This window comes from Panulirus ornatus, chromosome 65 (genome assembly GCF_036320965.1).
Source record: "Panulirus ornatus isolate Po-2019 chromosome 65, ASM3632096v1, whole genome shotgun sequence".
Taxonomy (NCBI): Eukaryota; Metazoa; Arthropoda; class Malacostraca; order Decapoda; family Palinuridae; genus Panulirus; species Panulirus ornatus.
In genome coordinates, this window is record NC_092288.1 from 6,484,405 (window position 1) to 6,498,859 (window position 14,455).

The 14,455-nt window shown below is 38.9% G+C and overlaps 1 protein-coding gene across 2 annotated transcripts in view; it reads right to left on the reverse strand.

The window, feature by feature from the left end:
• LOC139746393 (uncharacterized) overlaps positions 1-14,455 on the reverse strand; it is a 79,015-nt gene that overhangs the window by 4,463 nt on the left and 60,097 nt on the right. The window contains exon 7 of one of the 2 annotated variants that reach the window (XR_011712144.1): positions 1,656-6,609. Coding sequence is in view for 1 of the 2 variants with exons in the window: in XM_071657603.1 (XP_071513704.1) it covers positions 6,298-6,609 (312 nt within the window). In the remaining variant the exon portion in view is untranslated. Of the gene's footprint in view, positions 1-504; positions 6,610-14,455 lie in introns of those variants that run through there. The other variant, XM_071657603.1, reaches the window with a different exon arrangement.

The window sequence follows — 14,455 nt, forward strand, 5'->3', positions numbered from 1 at the left end:
CATACATACATACATACATACATACATACATACATACATACATACATACATACATACATACATACATACATACATACATACATACATACATACATACATACATACATACATACATACATACATACATACATACATACATACATACATACATACATACATACATACATACATACATACATACATACATACATACATACATACATACATACATACATACATACATACATACATACATACATACATACATACATACATACATACATACATACATACATACATACATACATACATACATACATACATACATACATACATACATACATACATACATACATACATACATACATACATACATACATACATACATACATACATACATACATACATACATATATATATATATATATATATTATATATATATATATATATATATATATATATATATATATATATATATATACATATATATATATATATATTCTTTCTTTCATATTATTCGCCATTTCCCGCGTTAGTGAGGTAGCGTTAAGATCAGAGGACTGGGCCCTTGAGGGAATATCCTCATCAGGCCTCCTTCTCTGTTCCTTCTTTTGGGGAAAAAAAAAATCTCTGGAGCCCATCCCCTTCAAAATCTCCCTCAAGGGGGTGGCCATGGCAAAAGAGTCTCCATAACTGATGAACTACAGTGCCACTTTTAGACTTAAGTGTCTCACCCATAACAGGCCAGTGGTAGAAGGTAACTCTAGAGCAGTGTTTTCAGAGGATTCCTACCTAATGTTTCTACCAACTACTTCTCTCTAATGTCTATCTAACATTTCTGCCTGATGTTCCAACCTATTACTTTTACATTGGCTATATACCTTAATCCTTTTTTTCTTATCAACTAATCCTAACCTTTTGTTTGAACTCTTTCCTGTTATTTATAATTACTCAACTATTTCCATTTATAGCTGATTTACTCATTCATCTACTTGTGCAAAGAAATCTACATGTTATTAAAATGATCAGAGCTACTAAGCAACTATACTTATATTGCTTATATGTGCACAGCTTTCAACTCTAATTTTACCCACTACATGCATAAATTTTTCATGTATCACCATGGTATGTATCATGGTAGAGTAATATGATCCTTTCCTGATGAAAATTTTATATACATTCTATTCCATTTATTTAATTTTGTACATGCTCAGCATTCACTATAAGGTATGAACCTTTGCCCAGTGTTAAATTTTGTTACTTGCAAAATATATACCTCAGCATTCATTATAAAGTACGAACCTTTGCCCATTGTTACAGCTTGATACTTGCACAATATATACTTATTACTCAATTGGCTTCTATTTCTCACATTCAACTCAATTTGTTTAAAATGAAGCAAATGAAAATTCTGAATACGGCAGTGTTTTGAAAATTTTATTTGCACTATGAAATAGGAAAATGTGATCTGGCACTGCAGACAAATTTTCTCCTGCATTTTTGTATCAAGAATACTATGCCATCTCTTTATGTGTCTTCAAAATGAGACTTTCTGGTGGAAGCATAGGAACAGCAGAGACAAGCAAAGGGACGCTCTCCAGTATATGTTTGCAAATGTGTCACTGATAGTCACTCTTGCAACAGAGTACTTTCTTATATCAAGGGCAAACCAAACCTCTTGTAGATGCTACTGCACTATCAATGGAGCCTTGAGCACTGTGTGGACCATCAACGTTGCCATAACTACTGTCAGCGGCTGAACCGTCATGTCTTCATGCACCTCCAGCTGCCTCATTGCCACTCTCAAAACAATCCTATAACACACCAATGAATCTCACTAGTTTGCTATTCAGTGAATCTTGTTCTTCTACCACGAAATTTTGATATACAAATCAATGAAAATGTCTTTCTTTTCTCCTAGTCACTTTAGTATTAGTACAGATTCCAAATTCATTGCATCAAAAATCTTAAAAACAACTTCAATTGAGATCCACCTGAGTTAGCACTTTCAGTAAACAATAACAAATCTAGGAAACTGAAAAGTCCTGCTTATGACAACAGTGAAGTGAAAACTACCCTGAGAATATCAATTTTCATTACCTTTCATATCCAGCAACAAAATGCAGGTTGGTAGCATCTACTAACTAAAGTTACATTTATTGCTGCAGAGCATGTTCTAATATTTTGACCAAATAATAAACTTATTAGGAAAATAATGGTTACTTCATCAATCATACACCTAACAGACACTGAACACTTTCTGCAAGTTCAAATTCAAAAGCATTAAATACAAAAATCCCATTCCATGTAATACAAGTGTCACAGCTAACATTGTGTGGATTGTTCCAGTACAGCAACTTGTAAAGGTATTATAGGATCTTGATTTCTACTGTTAAACATGGGAAGGGTTTACAGGTTGCCTGATTTTGTGTACATAATGCTCTTTAAACATTTAACTGCAATAATGCTAAATATCAGAAGCAATTCTAAAAAAAATACATACACAGACAAAGTCAATAATTCAAATCAACCCAGACTCACTAAATATGCAGGATAGCATAAAAAATATTCTAACACGTTATTCCAATCTAACACCTTCCTTATTTGTCATCTTGTCCTTTCTTTTAACATCTGGTCTCTTCTTATATCAGCTAACTTCATCATTACTTGTTATTACTTCCCCATTTGCTCCCTTCACTGACGTTCCCATTTGTTCCCTTGTCTAACACACTTTATGTACCTCCTTCAAAACATCTTTTTATTCTCCCTAAAATTTAATGATGCTTTCTCACCCCAACTCTCATTTGCCCTCTTTTCACCTCTTGCACCTTTCTCTTGACCTCCTGCCACTTTCTTTTATATATCTCCTATTGACCTCCTGCCACATTCTTTTATACATCTCCCAATCATTTGCACTTCTTCCCTGCAAAAATTGTCCAAACGCTTCTCTCTTCTCTTTCACTAACAATCTTCCTTCTTCATCCCACCACTCACTACCCTTTCTAATTTGCCCACCTCCCACCTTTCTCATGCCACATGCATCGTACGCACAAGCCATCACTGCTTCCCTAAATACTCCTCTTATGTCATTTGCTCTCACCTTTTGCCATTTTGCACTCAAACTCTCCTGGTACTTCCTCACATAGGGCCTCCTTCCTAAGCTCACTTACTCTCATCACTCTCCTCTCCCCAGCATTCTCTCTTCTTTTCTGAAAACCTCTACAAATCATCACCTTTATCTATTTATTCATTATACTTAATAGCTGTTTCCTACATCAGCGAGGAAGTGCCAGGAAACAGTCAAAGAATGGCCCAACCACCCATATACACATATATATACATAAACACCCATACACAAACACACATTATTATCATTGTTTTCTATTATACTTTGTCGCTGTCTCCTGCGTCAGCGAGGTAGCACAAGGAAACTGACAAAAGAATGGCCCAACCCACCCACATACACATGTATATACATACATGTCCACACATGTATACACATGTACATTATTCATACTTGCTGCCTTTATTCATTCCCATTGTCACCCCGCCACACATGAAATGACAACCCCCTCCCCCTGCATGTGCACGAAGGTAGTGCTAGGAAAAGATAACAAAGGACACATTTGTTCACACTCAGTCTCTATCTGTCATGTATAATGCACCAAAACCAAAGCTACCTTTCCACATCCAGGCCCCACAAAACTTTCCATGGTTTACCCCAGCCGCTTCACATGCCCTGGTTCAATCCATTGACAGCACGTCGACCCCAGTATACCACATCGTTCCAATTCACTCTATTCCTTGAACGCCTTTCACCCTCCTGCATGTTCAGGCCCCGATCGCTCAAAACCTTTCTCACTCCATCTTTCCACCTCCAATTTGGTCTTCCACTTCTCCTTCCCTCCACCTCTGACACATATATTCTCTTTTTCAATCTTTCCTCACTCATTCTCTCCATATGACCAAACCATTTCAAAACACCCTCTTCTGCTCTCTCAACTACACTCTTTTTATTACCACATCTCTCTTACCCTTTTATTACTTACTCGATCAAACCATCTCACACCACATATTGTCCTCAAACATCTCATTTCTAACACATCCACCCTCCTCCGCACAACACTATCTATAGCCCACACCTTGCAACCATATGACATAGTTGGAACCACTATTCCTTCAAACATACCCATTTTTGCTTTCCGAGATAATGTTCTCACCTTCCACACATTTTTCAACGCTCCCAGAACTTTAGCCCCCTCCCCACCCCGTGACTCACTTCCGCTTCCATGGTTCCATCCGCTGCCAAATCCACTCCCAGATTAGATATCTAAAACACTTCACTTCCTCCAGTTTTTCTCTATTCAAACTTACCTCCCAAATGACTTGTCCCTCAACCCTACTGTACCTAATAACCTTGCTCTTATTCACATTTACTCTCAGCTTTCTTCTTTCACACACTTTACCAAACTCAGTCACCAGCTTTTGCAGTTTCTCACCCGAATCAGCCACCAGCACAGTATCATCAGCGAACAACAATTGACTCACTTCCCAAGCCCTCTCATTCACAACAGACTGCACACACACACACACACACACACACACACACACACACACACACACACACATATTTTTTCTTTTCTTACTATTCGCTATTTCCCACGTTGGCGAGGTAGCGTTAAGAACAGAGGACTAGGGTGTTTGAGGGAATATCCTCACCTGTACATATTCATACTTGCTAGCCTTCATCCATTCCTGTCGTTACTCTGCCTACACAGTAAATAGCAACCCCCCACCTTCAGCGAGATAGCACCAGGAAAAGGCAAAAAAAGGCCACATTCGTTCACACTCAGTCTCTAGCTGTCATGTGAAATACCCCGAAGTCACAGCTCCCTATCCACATCCAAGCCCAACAGACCTTTCCATGGTTCACCCCAGGTGCTTCACATGCCCTGGCTCAGTTCACTGACAGCACATTGACCCTGGTATACCACATCATTCCAATTCACTCTATTCCTCGTATACCTTTCACCCACCTGTATGTTCAAGCCCCGATCGCTCAAAATCTTTTTCACTCTGTCCCTCCACCTCTAACTTGGTCTCCCACTTCTCCTTGTTCCCTCCACCTCTGACACATATATCCTCTTTGTCAATCTTTCCTCACTCATTCTCTCCATATGCCCCAACCATTTCAACACACCCTCTTCTGCTCTCTCAACCACACGCTTTTTATTAGCACAAATCTCTCTTATCCTTTCATTGCTTACTCGATCAAACCACCTCACACCACATGTTGTCCTCCTCCTCCATACGACCCTATCTATAGCCTATGCCTTGCAACTACACACACACACACACACACATATATGTATATATATGTGTGTGGTTTTGGTGCATTACACAAGAGCTAGAGACTGAGCGTGAACAAATGTCGCCTTTTTTGTCTTTTCCTAGCGCTGCCTTAAGTGTGCGAGTGTGTGTGTGTGTGTGTGCGTGTGTGTGTGTGTGTGTGGGTGGAGGGTGCTATATCATGTGTGGCGGGGTGGCCACGGAATGCATGAAGGCAGCAAGTATGAATATGTACATGTGTATATATATGTATGTATACGTTGAAATGTACAGGTATGTATAAGTGCCTGTGTGGGCATTCATGTATATGTATGTGTATGTGGGGAGGTTGGGCCATTCTTTTGTCTGTTTCCTTGCGCTACCTCGCTAACGCGGGAGACGGCGATCAAGTATAAATTAGTTATCTAATTCTTTCACACCATTCAATCCTATAATTCTTTCCATGATGTCTTTGAAACATTCAGGACTCTAATAATTCTCAAAGCAATCCCACATAATATTTCCTTTCAGACAGATGTTTTGGTTATCAAAACTATAACCTGATTGTAAAAATAAAGTTTTGATCTAAAATTCACAAATTGATGAATCATTTACTTCCATCAAATACTCCGTATTCTATTCCCTGAATAAATTACTTAACACTTTACTGTAAAACATAATACTTATATACCAATATGAACCAAAAGAGAAACAGTTAAAGAAACCAAAGAGGTACAAGTGACATGAATTTCTCTCTACAAACTTGGACCTTCCACCAAGAAACCAAGTTTCAGTTCCAAAAGGAACTAAAAAGTGTAAAAAATGCCATAACTTTATTTCCATTTAAACTCCACTATGTACAGCTAGTTCTTTTCTTTATAAGAAATCAACATCCTTAAAAACATACAAATCTTCAATTATATATATTCTGGTAATCTTAAAAATTACAGGTATTGCAAGTTATTTCTACACAGTATCTGAATGCACATTTATGACTGTTGAAGAGACATTGTCCAAGTGTCTAGAGATGTGATTAAGTTGCTGTGTAGTTTTTGCATATGTGTCTTCAAATGGGACTTCCTGGTAGTAGCGTATGCACAGTGAGGGCAAGCAAAAGGTCTCTCTCCTGTATGTTTGCGTAGGTGCCGCTGATATTCACTGTGGTAGGGTAGTACCTTTCCACAATATGGGCAGCTCAAACCTCCTGCTGAACCTTCTGTGTTGCGTGCAGCACTGACACCAGCTGGCCCACAGTATCTCCGTGAACTTCCAGCTGCTGCACTGCCACTCTCATCACGACCCTATAACACACCAATGTATCTCACTAGTTTTCTCTTGAACAACTGAATATATTTCTAAGTTCATTATCAAACTTCACTCAAAATATAACAAATGTATATCATCCACTACTTTCCCCATCTTATTCTTTACTATTTGCACATTTTTCGATTCACTGTCACTGAACTTCTTCATTGCACACCCACAGGATGAATAAAAAAGATATGTTACAAAACAGTTATGAATTCACTATGGCTAAATAAATATATACATATATAAGGAGGAATACATTGTGGATATACCATACGTGATGATGTCACCTTTCAATATAAGTAATATCAATATAATGTATAATCCTGTCATCCTGTGACAAATGCTTTATGATTTTACTAAAAAGAAGGGATAAACAGCTAAGGAGGAGCACATTGTTGATTTGCCATTAGTGATATGTCAGCTTTTAACCCTTTTTTATGGTAGATTTCTAAAGTTGTCTCCCACAAACCAAATTTCTAAAACTATATGAAATACAAAAAGTCAAGTCTTTATAAGCCTTAAGATTTAAACAAACCTAGCCATTAATTCTTGAATGTTGGATGACTAACAGAAAGGTGATTCCAATACAGAAAAGTTTTCAAAATTTGTTTTCCACCAAGAAATAAAAGAAATACATATAAAAGATATGTAAAACAACAATTGTTAACATACCTTATATGGCTGTGATATAACTGCGAAGTTAATGCAAGGATCCTCAAAAGAGTGATGAAGAAATAGTGGAGGAAGGTTTTGAGGGGTATGCATTGTTCTAATTTTCTGTTTTCCCATTATAGAATGAAAGAAACACATGTAAAAGTAAAGGAGAACTAAAAAAAAAAGTGCTAATATACCTAACACAGATCCTCAGAGGAATGGTGGAGAAAGGGTTGTGGAGAGTGAGCATCATTCTAATCTTATTGTTTCCCATTACAAAATGAAAGAAATATACATAAATGTAAAGCATAGCTACAAAAAAGTGAGCTAGCATATTCTATATGGTCATGATATAATGCTAAATTTAGATCCTCAAAGAAGTGATGGAGGAAAGGTTGTGGAGGGTGTGCTGCAAGCACCCACCTGAAACTGCATTCGAATGATGCAGCTAGTAATTTTGAAAACTAAAAATTTTCCTGTTATGAAAGCAATTATCAATGAATTGCACTGATTATAACACAAAAAGATTCATTACAGAGGATAAAACAAAATACAAATCAGTAACCAGCTTTTTCTGTTACAGTGTCCACAAAAGCCTTGTCCATCTCCCCTTGCATTTTCAAAGATGATGTCACACTTACATTTCAATACTTTGTCACCTCTCCTTTGGCCTTGGTTACTATCTGCAGATGTCAGTGCACGGAATTGACAAGATTCCTGAAGTACTTTAGGTTCATGTGTTGGGTTCACAGGGTCTTGATCTCTCGAATAAGGCAAGGCACTGATGAGGTGTCGCAGGAAGCAGCTGCCTAATCGTGCATTTTGAATGTCCAGTGTGCCTAAAAATTTCAAGTGCACTCAACTTTTCTTGCTTCAAGGTGTGTCTCAATGACCAGATGTATGATAATTTCACCCTGAAAGCATCATATGCTTGTATCCACAATAAACCTTAGCTGTGTATTGCCTTTTGAAAATATATAGGTGGACAGACATTTTTTTTGTGGACACTGTAGTTAAAATAAACAATAAAACATACCCAGTGGCAACTCACTTGATACTCAGGCCAGACTCCAAAACTTTTTAGTACGTTGAGCTGAAACATCTACAAAATGTTCACACATAAAAGTAACGTAGTGAAGGAAATAAACTTATGAAGTGACGTTTTTTATAATTATCTGAGTACCTAAGAAGGTGTACGATAAAATACATTTTTTATACAACTTGACAAATGAGAACACAAGGTTGAAAAAGAAAACTATTTTTAAGAGATAAGGAGTATAGGGCATAAGAAAAATGCTAAGGTTTAAAATTCTTTGTGGTGCTATGCTTTTAACCCTTAAATGCCTCAGCTGACTGTCTGGGGAACACTAAAAATTTTAATAGTATCACTAATCTTTTTTATACCAAAATTATAACTGTATTGCACATGGATCTGGTTTGTTTCCTGCCATACACAGGCAATGTGAATAGCAACTTGGTGATACCTCAGAATGTGACAATGGCTGACACCCTCTGCACTACTCCCATGGGGGATCTGCGCATTAACTTCAGCATTACACCATGGTCATATAAAATGTAAGCTTACTTTTTTGTAAGTACTCTTTCATTCTACAAAGGCTGTATCATTGGGAGTAGAGCCTCTCCAATGGTCTTCTTACTCCACAGGAGTCTATATTTCCATGCTACCGGAAGTATTGCAGCCTTAAGCTGCAAGAAACTTTAGACAGATCCAGGGTAAAAATAGAACTCTTTCTTAGATATTGGTCTTAGAATAATTATAAACATATATATATATATATATATATATATATATATATATATATAAAAAAAAAAAAAAAAAAAAAAAATATATATATACATATATATATATATATATATATATATATATATATATATATATATATATATATATATATATTTTTTTTTTTTTTTGCTTTGTCGCTGTCTCCCGCGTTTGCGAGGTAGCGCAAGGAAACAGACAAAAGAAATGGCCCAACCTACCCCCATACACATGTATATACATACGTCCACACACGCAAATATACATACCTACACAGCTTTCCATGGTTTACCCCAGACGCTTCACATGCCCTGATTCAATCCACTGACAGCACGTCAACCCCGGTACACCACATCGCTCCAATTCACTCCACTCCCTGCCCTCCTCTCACCCTCCTGCATGTTCAGGCCCCGACCACACAAAATCTCCTTCACTCCATCTTTCCACCTCCAATATATATATATATATATATATATATATATATATATATATATATATATATATATATATATATACATATATATATATTTTCTCCCTGGGGATAGGGGAGAAAGAATACTTCCCACGTATTCCCTGCGTGTCGTAGAAGGCGACTAAAAGGGGAGGGAGCGGGGAGCTGGAAATCCTCCCCTCTCTTTTTTTTTTCCAAAAGAAGGAACAGAGAAGGGAGCCAGGTGAGGATATTCCCTCAAAGGCCCAGTCCTCTGTTCTTAACGCTACCTCGCTAATGCGGGAAATGGCGAATAGTATGTAAAAAAAAAAAAAAAATATATATATATTTATATATTACAGCGCTGGTGGCTGATTCATGTGAGAAACTGCAGAAGCTGGTGACTGAGTTTGGAAAAGTGTGTGGAAGAAGAAAGTTAAGAGTAAATGTGAATAAGAGCAAGGTTATTAGGTACAGTAGGGTTGAGGGTCAAGTCAATTGGGAGGTGAGTTTGAATGGAGAAAAACTGGAGGAAGTGAAGTGTTTTAGATATCTGGGAGTGGATCTGGCAGCGGATGGAACCATGGAAGCGGAGGTGGATCATAGGGTGGGGGAGGGGGCGAAAATCCTGGGGGCCTTGAAGAATGTGTGGAAGTCAAGAACATTATCTCGGAAAGCAAAAATGGGTATGTTTGAAGGAATAGTGGTTCCAACAATGTTGTATGGTTGCGAGGCGTGGGCTATGGATACAGTTGTGCGCAGGAGGATGGATGTGCTGGAAATGAGATGTTTGAGGACAATGTGTGGTGTGAGGTGGTTTGATCGAGTGAGCAACGTAAGGGTAAGAGAGATGTGTGGAAATAAAAAGAGCGTGGTTGAGAGAGCAGAAGAGGGTGTTTTGAAGTGGTTTGGGCATATGGAGAGGATGAGTGAGGAAAGATTGACCAAGAGGATATATGTGTCGGAGGTGGAGGGAACAAGGAGAAGAGGGAGACCAAATTGGAGGTGGAAAGATGGAGTGAAAAAGATTTTGTGTGATCGGGGCCTGAACATGCAGGAGGGTGAAAGGAGGGCAAGGAATAGAGTGAATTGGAGCGATGTGGTATACCGGGGTTGACGTGCTGTCAGTGGATTGAATCAAGGCATGTGAAGCGTCTGGGGTAAACCATGGAAAGCTGTGTAGGTATGTATATTTGCGTGTGTGGGCGTATGTATATACATGTGTATGGGGGGGGGGGGGTTGGGCCATTTCTTTCGTCTGTTTCCTTGCGCTACCTCGCAAACGCGGGAGACAGCGACAAAGTATAATAAAAAAATAAAAAAAAAAAAAATATATATATATATATATATATATATATATATATATATATATATATATATATATATATATATATATATATATAAACTCTTGCATTCACCTCCCCAACAACTCCATCCATAAACAAATTAAACAACCATGGAGACACCACGCACCCCTGCCGCAAACCAACATTCAATGAGAAAGAACCACTTTCCTCTTTTCCTACACGTACACATGCCTTATATATATATATATATATATATATATATCCCTGGGGATAGGGGAGCAAGAATACTTCCCACGTATTCCCTGCGTGTCGTAGAAGGCGACTAAAAGGGGAGGGAGCGGGGGGCTGGAAATCCTCCCCTCTCGTTTTTTTTTTAATTTTCCAAAAGAAGGAACAGAGAATTGGGCCAGGTGAGGGTAGTCCCTCAAAGGCTCAGTCCTCTGTTCTTAACGCTACCTCGCTAATGCGGGAAATGGCGAATAGTTTGAAAGAAAAAGATATATATATATATATATATATATATATATATATTTATATATATATATATATATATATATATATATATATATATATATATATATATATATATATATATATATGGTTTGGGAATGTCTTGGGAGTAAAGTCAGGGGTTAGTGAGAGGACAAGAGCAAGGGAAGGAGTAGCAGTACTCCTGAAACAGGAGTTGTGGGAGTATGTGATAGAATGCAAGAAAGTAAATTCTTGATTAATAGGGGTAAAACTGAAAGTTGATGGAGAGAGATGGGTGATTATTGGTGCATATGCACCTGGGCATGAGAAGAAAGATCATGAGAGGCAAGTGTTTTGGGAGCAGCTGAATGAGTGTGTTAGTGGTTTTGATGCACAAGACCGGGTTATAGTGATGGGTGATTTGAATGCAAAGGTGAGTAATGTGGCAGTTGAGGGAATAATTGGTATACATAGGGTGTTCAGTGTTGTAAATGGAAATGGTGAAGAGCTTGTAGATTTATGTGCTGAAAAAGGACTGGTGACTGGGAATACCTGGTTTAAAAAGCGAGATATACATAAGTATACGTATGTAAGTAGGAGAGATGACCAGAGAGTGTTATTGGATTACGTGTTAATTGACAGGCGCGCGAAAGAGAGACTTTTGGATGTTAATGTGCTGAGAGGTGCAACTGGAGGGATGTCTGATCATTATCTTGTGGAGGCTAAGGTGAAGATTTTGTACGGGTTTTCAGAAAAGAAGAGTGAATGTTGGGGTGAAGAGGGTGGTGAGAGTAAGTGACCTTGGGAAGGAGACTTGTGTGAGGAAGTACCAGGAGAGACTGAGTACAGAATGGAAAAAGGTGAGAACAATGGAAGTAAGGGGAGTGGGGGAGGAATGGGATGTATTTAGGGAATCAGTGATGGATTGCGCAAAAGATGCTTGTGGCATGAGAAGCATGGGAGGTGGGTTGATCAGAAAGGGTAGTGAGTGGTGGGATGAAGAAGTACGATTATTAGTGAAAGAGAAGAGAGAGGCATTTGGACAATTTTTGCAGGGAAAAAATGCAATTGTGTGGGAGATGTATAAAAGAAAGAGACAGGAGGTCAAGAGAAAGGTGCAAGAGGTGAAAAAGAGGGCAAATGAGAGTTGGGGTGAGAGAGTATCATTAAATTCTAGGGAGAATAAAAAGATGTTCTGGACGGAGGTAAATAAAGTGCGTAAGACAAGGGAGCAAATGGGAACTTCAGTGAAGGCTGCTAATGGGGAGGTGATAACTAGTAGTGGTGATGTGAGAAGGAGATGGAGTGAGTATTTTGAAGGTTTGTTGAATGTGTTTGATGATAGAGTGGCAGATATAGGGTGTTTTGGTCGAGGTGGTGTGCAAAGTGAGAGGGTTAGGGAAAATGATTTGGTAAACAGAGAAGAGGTAGTAAAAGCTTTGCGGAAGATGAAAGCTGGCAAGGCAGCAGGTTTGGATGGTACTGCAGTGGAATTTATTAAAAAAGGGGGTGACTGTATTGTTGACTGGTTGGTAAGGTTATTTAATGTATGTATGACTCATGGTAAGGTGCCTGAGGATTGGCGGAATGCATGCATAGTGCCATTGTACAAAGGCAAAGGGGATAAGAGTGAGTGCTCAAATTACAGAGGTATAAGTTTGGGAAGTGAGTCAATTGTTGTTCGCTGATGATACAGCACTGGTGGCTGATTCATGTGAGAAACTGCAGAAGCTGGTGACTGAGTTTGGTAAAGTGTGTGAAAGAAGAAAGTTAAAAGTAAATGTGAATAAGAGCAAGGTAATTAGGTACAGTAGGGTTGAGGGTCAAGTCAATTGGGAGGTAAGTTTGAATGGAGAAAAACTGGAGGAAGTAAAGTGTTTTAGATATCTGGGAGTGGATCTGGCAGCGGATGGAACCATGGAAGCGGAAGTAGATCATAGGGTGGGGGAGGGGGTGAAAATCCTGGGAGCCTTGAAGAATGTGTGGAAGTCGAGAACATTATCTCGGAAAGCAAAAATGGGTATGTTTGAAGGAATAGTGGTTCCAAAAATGTTGTATGGTTGCAAGGCGTGGACTATGGATACAGTTGTGCGCAGGAGGATGGATGTGCTGGAAATGAGATGTTTGAGGACAATGTGTGGTGTGAGGTGGTTTGATCGAGTAAATAATGTAAGGGTAAGAGAGATGTGTGGAAATAAAAAGAGCGTGGTTGAGAGAGCAGAAGAGGGTGTTTTGAAATGGTTTGGGCACATGGAGAGAATGAGTGAGGAAAGATTGACCAAGAGGATATATGTGTCGGAGGTGGAGGGAACGAGGAGAAGTGGGAGACCAAATTGGAGGTGGAAAGATGGAGTGAAAAAGATTTTGTGTGATCGGGGCCGGAACATGCAGGAGGGTGAAAGGAGGGCAAGGAACAGAGTGAATTGGATCGATGTGGTATACCGGGGTTGACGTGCTGTCAGTGGATTGAATCAGGGCATGTGAAGCGTCTGGGGTAAACCATGGAAAGCTGTGTAGGTATGTATATTTGCCTGTGTGGACGTATGTATATACATGTGTATGGGGGTGGGTTGGGCCATTTCTTTCGTCTGTTTCCTTGCGCTTCCTCGCAAACGCGGGAGACAGCGGCAAAAAAAAAAAAAAAAGTTTGTTGAGTATTCCTGGTAAATTATATGGGAGGGTATTGATTGAGAGGGTGAAGGCATGTACAGATCATCAGATTGGGGAAGAGCAGTGTGGTTTCAGAAGTGGTAGAGGATGTGTGGATCAGGTGTTTGCTTTGAAGAATGTATGTGAGAAATACTTAGAAAAGCAAATGGATTTGTATGTAGCATTTATGGATCTGGAGAAGGCATATAATAGAGTTGATAGAGATCCTCTGTGGAAGGCATTAAGAATATATGTTGTGGGAGGCAAGTTGTTAGAAGCAGTGAAAAGTTTTTATCGAGGATGTAAGGCATGTGTACGTGTAGGAAGAGAGGAAAGTGATTGGTTCTCAGTGAATGTAGGTTTGCGGCAGGGGTGTGTGATGTCTCCATGGTTGTTTAATTTGTTTATGGATGGGGTTGTTAGGGAGGTGAATGCAAGAGTTTTGGAAAGAGGGGCAAGTATGAAGTCTGTTGTGGATGAGAGAGCTTGGGAAGTGAGTCAGTTGTTGTTTGCTGATGATACAGCACTGGTGGCTGATTCATGTG